This window comes from Nicotiana tabacum, chromosome 18, assembly GCF_000715075.1.
Source record: "Nicotiana tabacum cultivar K326 chromosome 18, ASM71507v2, whole genome shotgun sequence".
NCBI classification, from domain to species: domain Eukaryota; kingdom Viridiplantae; phylum Streptophyta; class Magnoliopsida; order Solanales; family Solanaceae; genus Nicotiana; species Nicotiana tabacum.
This window is the reverse complement of record NC_134097.1, coordinates 46,848,498-46,863,952: the sequence shown is the minus strand read 5'-3', so window position 1 is coordinate 46,863,952 and position 15,455 is coordinate 46,848,498. Positions and strand designations below refer to the sequence as shown.

The window sequence follows — 15,455 nt, the reverse complement described above, 5'->3', positions numbered from 1 at the left end:
TAGAATCAAGGAACATAATGCACCAGACAAAGTTGCAAAAATACACATCAAAAACCAATGTAACAAGACACTAACATTGCACATCAAGACACTCATGCCAAGGCTTTTCATATCTCACTCGATCAATACGTGGAAATCTCAAGCTGTATGGAGCAGCAAATACCTGGAAAGAACAGAAAATGAATTCTACTGATCAAACTTTCATCATCACGTTGGAGATATAGGCATACTGGAATAGATAGAGTGATGCGGATTTCAAGCGTCTCATAAATTGATCAATTCATGCAACTATTGAGTAAATAATTGAATAGAAAATAAATTACAGAAAACAAATTCCCCAGGCTTTCAACTCTCACTGCTTTCATATGAGCAATAAGCATATATTGCTAACAAATGGGGAAGGAAAGACTTCTACTCCAGCTGTACCTCAGTTCTTATTGTTCTAATGTCACTTGTAATCGAAACAATGATGGATCTGCAATGATACACAGGAGTCAGATACATAATTGCATGATTAACACCAATTGCGAGATTCGTCAAAGTGGCCTACTTCTCTGGACTTTCAACCCACACGTCTGGTCGCTCTTTTGCATTATTTGTTACTTGATAAAACGTTGGTGGTGCCTGCTTCGGGTACTCATACTTCCTGCCAAAATGAATGCGCCAGTATTAGCACGATATGCAACAAACTGAGTATTCTGTCTAAAGTAATCCACCTAATCAAAGATCCATGCAGCTTTGTGGTGGACTATGTTATATAGACATTTAAAATTCTCTTTTTTATTTTCCAAATCTTCAAACATTTATACAACATTTATCTGAAAGAATATTAAAGTGGATAATAATGTCGGTGGACAACCAGAAGTCCACCGAAACAAAAGCACTTTTACCGAAATTGGTATACTCTGCAACTCTGACAGTCACCAAAAGTAAAACACTACTCCCTCCGTTTCAAATTAGATAAGGTACTTTCCTTTTTAGTCTGTTCCAAAATAAATGACACATTTCTAAATTTGGAAATAATTCAGCTTTAAACTCTTCATTTTATCCATTTAACCCTTAATGAGAAGCTTTTATATCCACACAAATGTCATGGCTCCACAAAGTTTTTACCCCTTAAGCTTTTAAGACCACAAGTTTCAAAAGTCTTCTTCTTTTTCTTAAACTCCGTGCCGAATCAAACTACCTCATCTAAATTGAAACGGAGGGAGTATAATTTTTTCATTAGATAAGGTGCAACAAGCAAGAAAAGCATTCTTGGATAGTGCAAGAACAAAAGGTACAACAGAAAACAATATCCAACTCAAGCTGCATCGACGGAATTCTTGCCGGAAATAGGGCTTTAATCGAGTTACTATGGTATTACGTTCCTCATCAGAAACTCCAGTGCCCACTCTGCAAAAAGAAATGAACCTGCAAAATTATGCAAAAATCAGAATCCACAGAGTATTGAAGTATAGGGAAATACACATCAGTCATCCTAATCCAAATGATTTACACTCTTTTCACTATTAAAAGACGTTGAAAACCTTTCAGAAAACTGAAAAGGCTCATAATCCCACTGAATTACTTCACAGAACGAAATTCAGATATAGATATGATGCTTTCCATGCTAGATATAATTTCAAACTCAATGTTCAAAGATATAACACTGTAATGCTCAAAAAAAAATGTTCCTTTCCTGAAATTTAAGGCTAATTAAACTAGCTGATGCAGCATAGAGTATAACACTTACTCAAGACCGACTATACATCAGTGGTGAAGTCAAGTTTAACTTATCTACGGAAGCAGTCAAAAGCCAAATCTCAAGCAACATACAATTCCATTACCAATCATTAAATCAACAACTACTCCTGACTTTGTCAAGAATGCTTATTAATAGCCCAGGAATGATGTTCAAAGAAAACAAACTTATTAATAGGATCAAGATGATAGGTTATGTCTCCTCTCTGGTGTAAGCCATGATATTAACACAATGATGCAACAAATGACTCCACTGATAGGACTACAGTTACTATAATAGCCAATGTATACAGCAAAAATATTCTTTAGAGAAGTTATATGACGGAAAGAAGAATTAAGTCTAACAGATAACAGACTATATATATATTGCTAATAAAATGGATCTTGGACCTAACTCAGTCGCAAAAGACAAAAGCTAGTATAACGTGAGAATTTTCCAAGACCATATAAGAAAACAACAACCATTCTCTTAAACAATGTGGAACACTTAACACTCTGTTGTACGGTCAGCAATGGACATCTAGTGTGTGGATTATATAACATAGGGGCCCAAAAATTGGTAAACCAAGAATATGGATGGGTCTATCTCAGATACCATGTTGAATACCATGTTAAGAAACCTCAAAAGCTAGTTCATGAGATGAGGATTGCCAATTATATAAGGAGACAACAACACATTCTCTCAACTAATGTGGAACACTTTAAAAGTAAAACTAAGCAAAAGGAAACAATCCTTATGTTTCTTTTAGGCACGTTTTGTTTCTTTTAGACACGTTTTGTTTCTTTTGAATGCATATCACCCTCTAATAAAAATTAGCAAAAGATTATTGTCAAGTTAACATTTGCTTAAAGTCTTTGCAACCTTTCAATTTAAAGACTTGCTATACTTAAGAATAGCAAACATTTCAAAGTAGAGATTGGAAGAATAGGCATCTCAACTAGAGTACATATTGGTGCATACACAAATTGACCAAAACACTACTCTCCTCACTAAAACTTGTATGACATAGTTACTTTGTAACATCTGACATCCGTCCATGAACTCTTTTCCAGAACTTGTGAAATAAATCTTCAAGTTGGTATTTGTTTAAGTTTTTTGGAACTTTATTTGCAAAACTGTTTTTTGAAGCTGTCGTTTCCAGGTGCTTTTGAAAGAATTTTCAAAAACTCTTGTTCCACTCACAAAATCATAAAAGAAATGACAAAATTTTCACACGCATTCAATTCAACAAATTTATTTTTCAAAAGAGAGATAAATATTTGACAAGATAAGGCGACTCTTTCTTTTCAAAAACATATATATACCTTCGGGGATATGTATTTGGAGCTGGACGCTCTGCAAGACCAACCAGAAATTGAGCTACCTAATATCCAATGGCAAATTTAGAGTTTAACTCATAAAAATATAAACAAATAAATGGACAAACAAATAAGTAATGTAGAAGGTGGAATCTTCCACCTCTCCTCCATGGCGCCCAGAACCATAGTAGCCTCCTGTTGACAATGTAAAGTTAGCCTGGAGAGAATACTTGGCACAAAAAGCAGAAACAGAAACCTTCCATAAGCAATACAAACCAATAATAAGAACATCCAAATCAGAGCCAGCTCGAACATATTCAGGCTTCAACTTTAGCCATTTTCCACTCCGATCACTGGGTTCCCATTTTGAAGTTAGGTCTTTCAAAACAATTCCTTCATCTCTGAAGAGACCACCAATTATACGCATAAGAATTTACATAACTACTGGGAATAACAGTTCACATTAAATCAAATAAGAAACTCATACACTAAATAATCATTAGGAAACTTAGTCATTATTCGTTAGGCATGGGAATATCTGTAGTTGAAACTGAATAATACGAAACTCTTGACCAATGGCCAGATCTCTGGTTTACTCACCCATAAGCTTAAGCCCTAGATATCCGATCACAAAGAGAGAGAGAGAGAGAGAGAGAGAGAGAGAGAGAGAGAGAGAGAGAGGAACGAAAGAAGAAAAAAGGTCGAGGCCTAAACCCAAAACTTCTTATTCGTGTAAGTGAACATTCCCTTAAAAACCTCGTGTAGAAGCACAACACCACTGAGAATCTCCGATAATCATATCAAGAAAAATCTAAATAGATCCATGATATTTGGAGCTAATTACATTGCAGAACTCTTTGCTGGAATAAACCAGACAGAAAACCACTACACTTAACAGGTTTGGACAATGAGATAGCATAAATATAGATTATACACTAGTAAGTAGTAATATACATATATTACTATAACATTTGTTTTTTGATAAGTTCATATATTACTATAACTTGTTGCCCTTACCTCCTAATGTGTATTTCAAGGTGTCCAAGAGGTCACCTCTTAAGGAAACTAACTCATCTTTGGAGAAAAGCATGTTACTTTGATTATCAGTACAAATATATTAAGCATGTTACTTTCATAATCAGTACAAATATATTAAGTTAGAAATTATTTCATGCTGTTTAAAATCAAGGGATAGACAGCATGACAAATGATTGAGGTTCCAATGGATGGTCATGAACTGATTGTTAATTGGAGTTCAAAGAGTCGGGTGGTCACCCCCTCAGTGTCATGCTTCAAAAAGCTAAAAGAACATTGGCTGGACCAAAACAACTAAAAGAAAAGGAAAAAGGACGCTTCACCACCAAGAACATTGGCTATTTTGTACCCAATACAAAATGGACCTTGGGCCTAATTCAACTCCAAAAGTTAACTCATAAATTGAGGATTGCCAAGACCATGTAAGGAGAGAACAGCTTCCATCCCTAATTGGGATACTTAACATTCCGCCGCACACCACTGGAGCACAGATAACATAACATGGGGGCTCAACATTGGGTAAATCAAGAATAAGAATGGATCTGGCTCTTATACCATGACAAGACATGGACCTTGGGCTTAACTTAATCCCAAAAGCTAATTCATGAGGTGAGAATTGTCCATGACCATATAGGGAGACAACAATTCATTTCTTCCACCAATGTGGGACACTTAAGGGAAAGCATATATATCTGCATATACTCTTAAAACTATAATTTGTAGGTTCTTTTGGAAGGTAACATGATATATCATTGATTAAAAGTAGATGATACATTGCAACTCAGTGCAAAAGATCAAACTAAATTGTGTTCTGCTTTTCTGTTTTTGGTGTAAACAGGTTTACATAGAAGATACTATATCAATCCTAGAAATTCTAGAATCTAGCTAGGACTGCAGAACAGTTTCTTCTCTCTTTTGCTCACTTGTAAATATGGTTTTCAGTACAACCTATGTACAGACCTCTTTAATATATACAAACGTTACCGTTTAAAAAAAAAAAGATGATACACTGTAAGTAGAAATCCTAAAAGCATGAATAGGAGTTCAGCAATGAAGAACGTTTCACCCAAAGTGACAGCTTAAAGAAAAAACTAGAAAGGGATTGAAAATCAAATGCACTCTGTTATATGTCTCTTCATTTGCCAAGAAAAAGTAGCTAGAATCACCAGTCAGTTACCGAACTTTGATTACTTCTATGTTACAGGTAAAAGAAATTTCAAGTACTCCAGTAAGAACCAATTCTTAACCACAAGAAACGAAGAGCGGAAGTTAGGCGCAAAAGCATTTGTCTCTGCATCTTCGCCTTTTGTGACATCTTCCTTTCCCCAGTCACCCAGTAGTTGAACAGTAGCGATGCTACTACAGGTAGCACATAAGATCTCTAAAAGCATAGCTGTTAATAGATCATCAGGTAATTTCACAAACTTGTTCTGAAATGAACCAAATTTATCACATATATTAGGCTCTCTGAAGAAGGGAAATCAGATTCAAAACAAATACAGCCAGAAAATATGATGGCTATCCATTTAACTTTCCAGTAAAAGCTAGTTCTAAACGAGAGTATAAAGTCATTCTTTTCTTTTCTCATTCGCAAGATACTACACTTCCAAGATTTTAGCTTCAAAATTAGTTTGAAATGTATTTGCAAAGACAACTTTTGAAAATACGATGTTAATCTGGCTTTTGCACAGCCATGAAGCCAGAATATACGTCCACAATCATACTCTCTGCATTTTATGACGCACATATTTTCCTTAATCCCTCAAATTGCAATGCTACTAGTCAAAATAATTTTTGACATAGAAACTATTCTCCAATCAGTTCTTTAAAAGTTTCAAGTAATTCTTCCATGCATTTGAACATCAAGAAGCAAGATCACATTTTACCTTTGAACATCAGCAGCTACATGTGTGTCCAAGGAAATAAAAATAATATATACACACACAAACACACACACACACACACACTACATACATATATAATACACACACACACTACATACATACATACATACATACATACATACATACATACATACATACATACATATATATATATATATATATATATATATATATATATATATATATATCGAAATGGAAACATGCTCAATATATTAACTTCAAATCTATTACTTATGCCACTATATGTAATACAAGAGTCTTGTTGTTGACTCGAGAAAGTTAGAACAGAAACACAATGCGAACCTGTTCTCAACAGTTTCTTTAAAGAATTTATCAACATCGTCAACACTATGAGCAACGATCGACCAACATGGCTCCCCTGCTAAGCAGTCAAACAATAAACAAATAAGAACACAACTAAAGCAAGCAATATATGCAACTTCCACTTACTATGGTTAGAAGTTAATACTATTATAAAAGAGGCAGTTTGTTTTGAGGAGTTTCCCATCGTCCTACCTGCTGACATATAAGCAATTTGGGAATTTCAGTACAATCATGCTGCGAGTACTACACGTTTGTGATGTGAAAGTAGAAAACTTAGCTGACTCTACAAAAAAACAGGAACTTATTCTTACTAGAAGGCGTGATAGGACCACGTGTAAGGACTATAAGGTTATATCAGGAGAAGCGATGACCACCCAGATAGGTTGGTGGTCTTGGATGTAAACTGTAAATCGTAAGGGGAGAGTGAGGAAGGAGACAACTTGCAAGCAACCGAGAACTCAGTGGTCGGCATTAAAGGATGCTAACCAGTTAGCTTTTCAAGAAAAACTAGGGAGGAAGCGTGGGACATGGAGGGTGATGGAACATTCCATGGAGGAAATGTCAGGTTGCATTAAAAGAGTAACAAGCAAAGTGTTAGGTAAGTCTAAAGGTGTAGAACCTCGGCATCATGAATATTTGTGGCGGAATGAGGAGGTGCAAAGAATTAGAGCTAAAAACAGTGCTATAGGAAGTTGTCAAAAGCAGAAGGTGGAGAACCTTTGCAGAGTACAAGAGAGCTAAGAGAAAAGCTAAGAAAGCTATTAGTAAAGCTCGAGAGGAAGCCCGAGATAGCTTGTACAAAAATGAAAAATCTAGGAAAACAGGAAGGGAAAAAAGAGATGTTTAAACTAACACGATTGATAGAGAAGAGGAGGACTTAAATCAGGTAAGTGTATTAAAGACGATTCTCAACGAGTGTTGACAGGAGGTAATGAGATCAAGGGGAGATAACAAAGGCTACGGTGATAAATTGTTCAACTTGAACCATGATAACAACATTCTAGGTCTCCAAATATATGTGCACAATAGAAACTTTAGCTACACACATAGAATTAGGCCAGCATAGGTAAAGGATACGAGGTAAGGGATGCCATGAAACATATGAGGATTAGAAAAGCTCGTGTTCTAGTTGGTATCTCCATTGAGGTTTGGCAGTGTCTTGGAGAGGCAGGAGTAGAAGGCTTAGCAAGCTATTTAATGTTATACTAAGAAGTAGTAGGATGCCCAACGAGTGGAGAAAGAGTATCCTAATTCCTATTTATAAAAACAAAGGAGACATTCAAAGTTGTGCAAACTATCGTGGCATTAAAGTTATGAGACATACAAAGAAACTCTAGCGAAGAGTGATAAAGCGTAGACTTGGGGATATTACAAGAATGACAGAGAATCAGTTTGGATTTATGCCCGGTAGATCTAAAACGAAGGCTATAATTTGCTAAGGAGATTGATGGAAGTTTATCGCGAGAGGAAGGACGATCTGCAGTTTTGCACATGGTGTTCATTGATCTGGAAAAATCATATGATAGAGTGCCAAGAAATGCTCTTAGTGGGTGTTCATATTTTTCAAATAAATATATATAAATGCCTCGTCACTAGCGTGAGAACAGTAGTAAGAGATACAAAGGAGATCCTCGTAGCCTGGGGTTTACTTCGGCGATCGGCATTAACCCCTACTTATTCACTGTAGTTATGGATGAGCTAACCAACACAATATAAGATGAGGTCCCATAGTGGATAGTAATTGCTGATGATGTTGTGGTAATTGATGAAAACAGCGAGCATATCAACCAAAAGCTTAAACTTTGGAGAAGCACTATAGCGAGTATGAGTTTTAGAACAAGTAGAAGAAAGACCGAATATATACATTGCAAGTTTAATCGACATAAGAAAATTGAGGTGAAATTAGATGGAATTTAGTGTCTTAATGCAAACAATTCAAATGTTTAGGCTTGTTGTTCCAGGAGAATGGAATGATTGATAAAGATGTTAAACATAAAGTTACAATCGCATGGTTCTTCATCAAAAAAAATTAGAAGTAAAATCTAATGGTTAAAATAGAGAAGTGCTACAGGGGTTTTATATGATAGAAAGATGCCTACCAAAGTAAAAGGTAATTTCTATAAAACAAACATAGACCACCAATGCTATATGAGAGTGAATTTTGGGCCTCTACAGTTAACACATCCATAAGATAATTGTTGCAGGTATGCAAATGTTAAGATGGATGTATAGTCATACAAGATAAGAGAAAAGTAGAAATGACCATATTCACAAGAAGGTTCAAGTAGCACAAATCAAGGATAAAATGAGAGAAGGTCGCTTGATATGGTTCGGTCATCTCCTATGTCGACCTCTGATGCACCGGTTGGTAGATGTGAAACTATAGTGAGTTGAAGTGTTAAAAGAGGATGAAGTAGACCTAAAATCACATGGAAGGAAGTTGTCTCAAAAGACCAACGATCTTTATAGATCCCTGCAGACTTAAGGAACGATAAGGCACAATGAAAGAAAAAGTTCTATATAGGCGATACCTATTAGTTGAGAATATGGTTTAAACATGTTAGCACTTTTACTATAGATCGTGTGCTTTCTAGGAGTGGTTTAGCCTTTAAGAGATTTATATGTTCAGAAACTATAGAGAACTTCTAATATCTTTTATTTGTAATTGTATAATATTGACATGAGGTGAGCTTAAATGGAATAACATCAGCAGTGAAGAGTTATATAGCTGATCCATCTTGTTTGGAACTAAGACGTGTTGTTGTTGTATGTGTGCTAATTATCTCCTGTTTTGTTTTAATAATAGGTACCTTCGAGGGATGAGAACTAAAATATGCATAATTATGTCAAAGCATGTAGTCCAAGAAAGAAGGAGCCATACTAAAACTGTGTGCAAAAGTTCTACGTGTTCACAAGATAGTTACTTATATCCAATTTGTTAGTCTTGTTTCCAATATAATGAGACATCTAAGCATTTATTAAGGACTGGCTTTTTTAATGTATACATGTAAGAAAGAGGAGCAAAAATCAGATCAAAAGCTATTCCTGAATCATGTCTCCTTCGAAAACGAAAGACTTGTAGTCATCATATGACACGTTTATCCACTTCTCTCTTCAAAGTGTCTGACTCACTTATTTTCCTGCCTAAATGCTTTGTTGCTCGGACTCTACGAAATGTCATTGGGTGTGTGTTGGATCTTCCAAAAGTAATATATTTTTGGAGGATACGACACGAGTGCGGCAGCATTTTGGAGAGTCCGCGCAACATAGCCTAAATGAGACCTTCAACTCTGTTGTATAGCTTATTGCTTTACTTCAATAATAGTAGCATCTGCTGTTTTGTTGAAAAAGATAAGGGAAAAAGAAAAGAAAGAAAACAAGCTATTCTTTGCAATTGGGCATGTGCTCAGTGGGGGGAACCCTAAGTTGTCGAACAAATTTAAAAAAATAATCATCCAGAAGCTTTTACTAATTTTGTTTTTATTGATGTAATATTACCAAAGAAAGCACAACAAAGATGTATTATTTTTTGAAATTGATGGGACATGAACGTCGACAATTAGGGAACTCTTTAGGTGCTTTCTAAAGTTATATAGATTTCAGATTTCTGCAATTAACTTAATTATGGGGAGGACTATACTAGTCACACTTCTAGGCACATACTCTTGAGTCTGAACAATATAACAAAGTTTACAGCATTAGACCATGGTGGATTTTCACATATTCCCCAGCTGGGATGAGGACAAATGGAGAAGCTTTGGTTCTTGGCACGGGCATCTCATTGAAATAAAACCACATATAGATCTTAATATCACCAGAAACTTCAGGAGATTGAAACAACCATTATTGCTGAATAGAATGTGAAGCATGCAAAAAAGAAGTATAACTAACAACCTATTGAATCGAAGAGCATCCTTACCAGAAGGACGATGAGCATTAAGACCGCCATTAGGGACTAAAATTTCTAAACGGCCTTTTATGGGCTTCACGACTTTCTGGAGAATCTCTTGACGTTCCTTCAAGCTTCGGTGAATAACACTGGTATCCCCAACATAAAGAATATCGAATGCAATGTCTATTGACATTTAATGTTAAGAAAGATAGAAGCCAACCAACTGTATGGAACTCTAAATACAAGAATCGCTGACATCAACACACTCACTCATCTCCTGTTGAGAACACTGCCAAACTTGAACACAGTTGCCGAGAGAAAAGGATACAGCACAACTGCATCACAACCAAAACATAAGTCATTATGCTAAGTTTTTGTAGGAATGACTCAATAAAATAGTAATGTTCTCGTGACAAACCTGCCTATCACTATCAAGACCCTCTCTTGCAGCCTTTGCTATGAAAAAGGTAAGAAATTCACAATGAGAAGTCAGGCAATTAATTACGCAAAGATAGGTTCACAATGGATTAGATATCATCAGCAAAAATGGAAAATGCATCTGTAGACAAAACAAATAGATTTCAAATAAATGTCAATCAAAGATCATAAATACCTATTTCTTGATTGGAACCAAACTCTGCAAAGCGGTTCATTGATGCATCCCAAACCAGCATTTCACCATCAAGTATGCACCTGATCAAAAGAAAAGAGGCAAGGCGAACCATAGTTGCAAAAAGGTAAGTGCCCTTCATTACAAGCAAGATAAAGGCAATAGATATAGCTATCCAAGCTCTGCCCAGTTCAGAAAATAACAATGCATATTCTTTTAATTTCAGAAAATAACAAGTTATTAGAGATACTTGATGCCATCAATAAAAGATAAACTAAAAACTTCACTTCATTTCACACCAGATATTAGGGATGTACAGCGTCCAAAAGCTGAAAGAAAGATTTCTATCACCATGCTGCTCATGGCTGTTCGGAGCTCCTCCACAAAGTAAGTTAATTCTTCCTCTCTTCTTTAAACAGAACTTATGCTACATTATCAATCTGGGCCAATCGCCCAAAATTTCTCATTATACAACCTTGCATCCCATCCCAAATTGACCGAGAAAGAGAGAAAGAGAGAGAGAGAGAGAGAGAGAGAGAGAGAGAGAGAGACCGACAGGGAAATGAGAGACATGACGTGATCATAAAATCAAGCCCCACAACATTTTCACAGTCAAGAGTTGAAACTAAGTTCATAAACAGGCAAACAAAGTATATATGAGTCCAGGGTAAGATTGATAGGCATTTGGTGGATTTGGTAGCAAATCTAGACATGAAACAACAATAAACAAATCACAGGGTGATATTGAAAAACAATGGGTAAAAAGAGAAGAAGGGAAGTTTTGCGATTGAGATATCTGTTCGCTTACTTGTTAACAAGAATATTCTGTGTAATAACATCTGACATTCCATGAGCATACTCTTGATGATCAAAAAAGTTTCTGCATGAAAATTGAGTAAATAATCGCGCTCAGAAAAGCAATATAAGCCTATAATAATTCATTATGAGAACCATAGCGTATGCATATCAAGATTTACTCGGAAAGTACAAAAATTAAAATTCAGTAGGACACAACAGAAAAAATTCGTTTACTCATCGTAAAATTTTCTTCTGACCCCCAGTTTTGCGCCACCAATTGAATTTGTACCCACTTTTTAAAAAAGTTTAACTGATACCCAATTTTGGGATAACTTCAGATACATACACTTTTCTCTTCTTCTTTACTATTGTTTTCTTCTTCTTCTTAGTTGCAAAATGAGTTTGCTAAATTTATTGTTGTTTTGACAATTTGATGATTGACATTTGTTCTTTATGATATTTAAAAGTTATGTTTCAAATTTGAGCTCATTTGGAGAAGATTTGGGTATTGAATCGTGTATTGGATTGTTGAAATTCGAAGAACAAGTTTATGTTTCAGAACTCAAGATTCGAAATCTGAAGTTGTATTCAATAGATTGAACTACTTAAGATTTGAATTTCTAAATTTGTATTTGAAAGATGGAAGAACACCGGATTTGATTTGTGAAGTTGCATTGAAAAGATTGAACTACTTTACATTCGAATTTCAGAAGTAGCATTTAAAAGAAAGAAGAATTTCAGATTTGATTTCTGAAGTTGCATTGAAAAGATTGAACTACTTAAGATCCAATTGGGACAGCGGGTACACTTTGCAAAATTTTGTGCAATACGGGTATAACTTCACTGGTGGCCCAAAAATGGGTATATATGAAAATGCCCCTTACTCATTTAGATAAATTGAGCAAATATTTGTGACCCAAAATAGCAAGGATTAAATAATGCCAAGGAAATGCAACAAAAGGAAGGAACTAGATATAAAGCAATGAAAATGGTACCTTGAGAAGAAGTTTAGGTCAGAATTATTTTTATGAATCTGGATACGATCCCCGTCAAATTTGCACTCAACAACTACTTCCTTCCCATGAAGCTGTTGACATATTAACAAGTTTAGCATGAGACAAAGTTAATTAATAGTAAATCTACCATCGCTAGAAAGACTTGGTGTGTGAAAGGGAGGGGGAGAGAGAGAGAGAGGGGATAAACAACGAGATAAAATAGCAAATCTGAGAAAACCTTTTTCCACGCAGCAGATGCATTACTGACCCTAAGAGCCAGCTGAGGGCGGACCGCTTTTCCAACTTCAATGTCCTGAGGAAAACAACACCAGGTGCAATCATCAGCTGGACATGTATAGAATGTAAAACTAGAGACGGGAGAACTTAAATGATATTAACATCATGATGTAATCAATGACATACCACCTCAAAAACTAAAAGGATCATACTAACTGTTGTAATTTTGCCACGAGCTGTGGAACAAGTTCCTTTCGTGGAAAGACCTTTTCAACATTGTTTCTTGATATGAAATATGTTTGTATATGCTTGTCACATTCAAATTCCGCTTACGAGAGCTTCGCATAGTCAGTCCCAAGTTCGAACAAAGGAGGATGGTTGTGTTATGACGGATAACATAAAGATTAAATATTGTTATTATGGGTTCGAAGCATAGTTGCCTGATTGATAAATTATTTTCATATTCGACTTGAACAATGATACAAATGTCAGAATCATTTCTATATCACTTTGTTGACAGCAATAAAATACTAATTCTCTACTTTGGCACTCTTTTACTGCCTTCTCTACAACTGCCCTGCATATGATACAAATTCTTTACCTTCCCACTCCTTTACTGTTGCACACTCTAAGATTTTAGCTAAGTTTTACGTTCACATTCATTTCTTAGTTGTGCAAAGAGGTGTTTGACGTGTTGCGAAGGTGTAAGAACACTGAAATCTTATGAAAGGTGATAAGGATGTCTGACAAAGGGTAGAGGTAGTTTAGAGTGGTTTTGAAAGAGTGATGGGGGAAATGCGAAACATAGCATAACTTCAAGGATGCACAACTATTGATATAACAGGAATTTGACTATAGTTTCTGAAGCAATTTGTAGAACTTGGAGTCTAGTTTACAATGCATCAAATGGTTCGTAATATTTGGACGTTCCTACAAAAAATTGTGGGCATTTTACTGAAAGCTGTCTGTCGGACAATCATGTGCATGCATCGGAGGCCTGTCGTCTGCACGTAATAGCAGAAAAATAACAATTCTGCTTTCATTGTTTCTTATGTGCGGGTGAAAAAAAATGGGCTCTCTTACAGGAATTTCCCAATATCTTCAGCCTATAAAAGGACCGAAATTGAAACTTTCCTCATTTCTTTCATCTCCAAAAGGTAGGACACGACCTTGAGAGGGGATAGCTTACCCTTCTCATTACTGTAACTGCACAAGTTACTTCACTGTGAGAAAATAACCCTTATCTGGATTTCTACACTCAGGAATTTCCTACCAGGATTGATGTTGAAGATTGCTTAGGAGTTAGCCAACCCTAAATTGCCTTCAACTACAATTATTATAATTTAAGGAACATCACATATTTTCACTGGATTGCTGATGGTTCTATTGACTATAAATGCATAAGTTACTTGAGACTGAGAAAACTATCTTTTCCTGAAATTTTTTCTTCTACTAAATTTATGTACCTGTGATTTAAGCCAAACAATTTGTGCCGAGGGTCTATTCGGGAACAGCCTCCCTACCCCCAGGGTAGGGGTAAGTCAGCGTACACACTACCCTCCCCAGACCCCACTTATGGGATTATACTGGGTTGTTGTTGTTGTTGTTGTTGTTGATTTAAGCCAAACAATTGCCTCGTCAGTCGTACTTTGTTGCAACAGCTTTACTTTGCTATAGTCTTAGACAAACATGGTTGATCGAAAAAAACTAATTAGTGGATCCATTCATGATTCGACTCAGTAGACTATGCAAGGTTGCCATCCCTTCAGCTTCAAAAAGAAAGAACAACCCATAGTCGAACTCCATTGCACTTTCCATTAACCATTTATGTAAGAACATCTCATAAAAATAATACCTACTTCTAATAACTTCAACATATGCAATACAAGAGATTTCATATACACAAATCTCACATAACAATAATAACTTAATGACATACGTATTCTACATAGTATATTTGTGTCCTAGCCATACCGTGCACGCTTAGTTTTAGTTCCTTTTTTCCCTCATAAATTGTATCATGTTTGAAATGATGTTGTCATCACATCCTTTTTTTTTTAAAATCAAAGCAGTGACACGACCATGTCAATACTACTTAGGGTACATCGTACAAGTAATTGCAAGTTTAAAACAACCGGATGACTTATAATGCAACAATTTGGGCACTAATTTATGGTCAACGCAGCAAGTTTCTTTGCCCATTTGAAAGAGCTAACTCATTCCCAAATTGCTCTGTTTTAAGGCATGAATAAACTCAATATACTAAAGAATGGTCAATGCAAGCCTAAACAATCTACATCACACTAGGTAAAGGAACACACTTGAAAACTTCAATCACGACTGCAAATTCTTTAATTTTAAACATTGAACAAAGTACAAAGATACTCCCTCTGTTCAATTTATGTGACGTAGTTTGACTCGGCACGGAGTTTTAAGAAGAAAAAAGAAGATTGTTAAAACTTGTGGACTTAAAAGTTTGAAGGGTAAAAGCTTTGTGGGGCCATAGCATCTATGTGGCTATAAAAGCTTTTCATTATGGTAAAATAGGTTAAATGAAAAGTTTAAAGTTAAATTGTCTCCAAGTATAGAAATATGTCATTCTTTTCAAAAAGGAGTAA

At 35.7% G+C, this 15,455-nt stretch overlaps 1 protein-coding gene across 2 annotated transcripts in view; it reads right to left on the bottom strand.

Annotated features, from left to right (window-relative positions):
• Window positions 1-15,455, bottom strand: part of LOC107760230 (DNA ligase 4) — a 50,502-nt gene that overhangs the window by 17,807 nt on the left and 17,240 nt on the right. The window contains exons 5-18 of one of the 2 annotated variants that reach the window (XM_075236837.1): window positions 12,839-12,913; window positions 12,601-12,692; window positions 11,616-11,687; window positions 10,811-10,890; window positions 10,612-10,653; window positions 10,225-10,380; window positions 6,285-6,360; window positions 3,319-3,443; window positions 3,203-3,237; window positions 3,049-3,107; window positions 1,330-1,413; window positions 551-646; window positions 427-475; window positions 76-163 (exon numbers count right to left, since the gene is read on the bottom strand). In XM_075236837.1, the coding sequence (XP_075092938.1) occupies window positions 76-163; window positions 427-475; window positions 551-646; window positions 1,330-1,413; window positions 3,049-3,107; window positions 3,203-3,237; window positions 3,319-3,443; window positions 6,285-6,360; window positions 10,225-10,380; window positions 10,612-10,653; window positions 10,811-10,890; window positions 11,616-11,687; window positions 12,601-12,692; window positions 12,839-12,913 (1,129 nt within the window). Of the gene's footprint in view, window positions 1-75; window positions 164-426; window positions 476-550; window positions 647-1,329; window positions 1,414-3,048; window positions 3,108-3,202; window positions 3,238-3,318; window positions 3,444-6,284; window positions 6,364-10,224; window positions 10,381-10,611; window positions 10,654-10,810; window positions 10,891-11,615; window positions 11,688-12,600; window positions 12,693-12,838; window positions 12,914-15,455 lie in introns of both variants that reach the window. The other variant, XM_075236836.1, reaches the window with a different exon arrangement.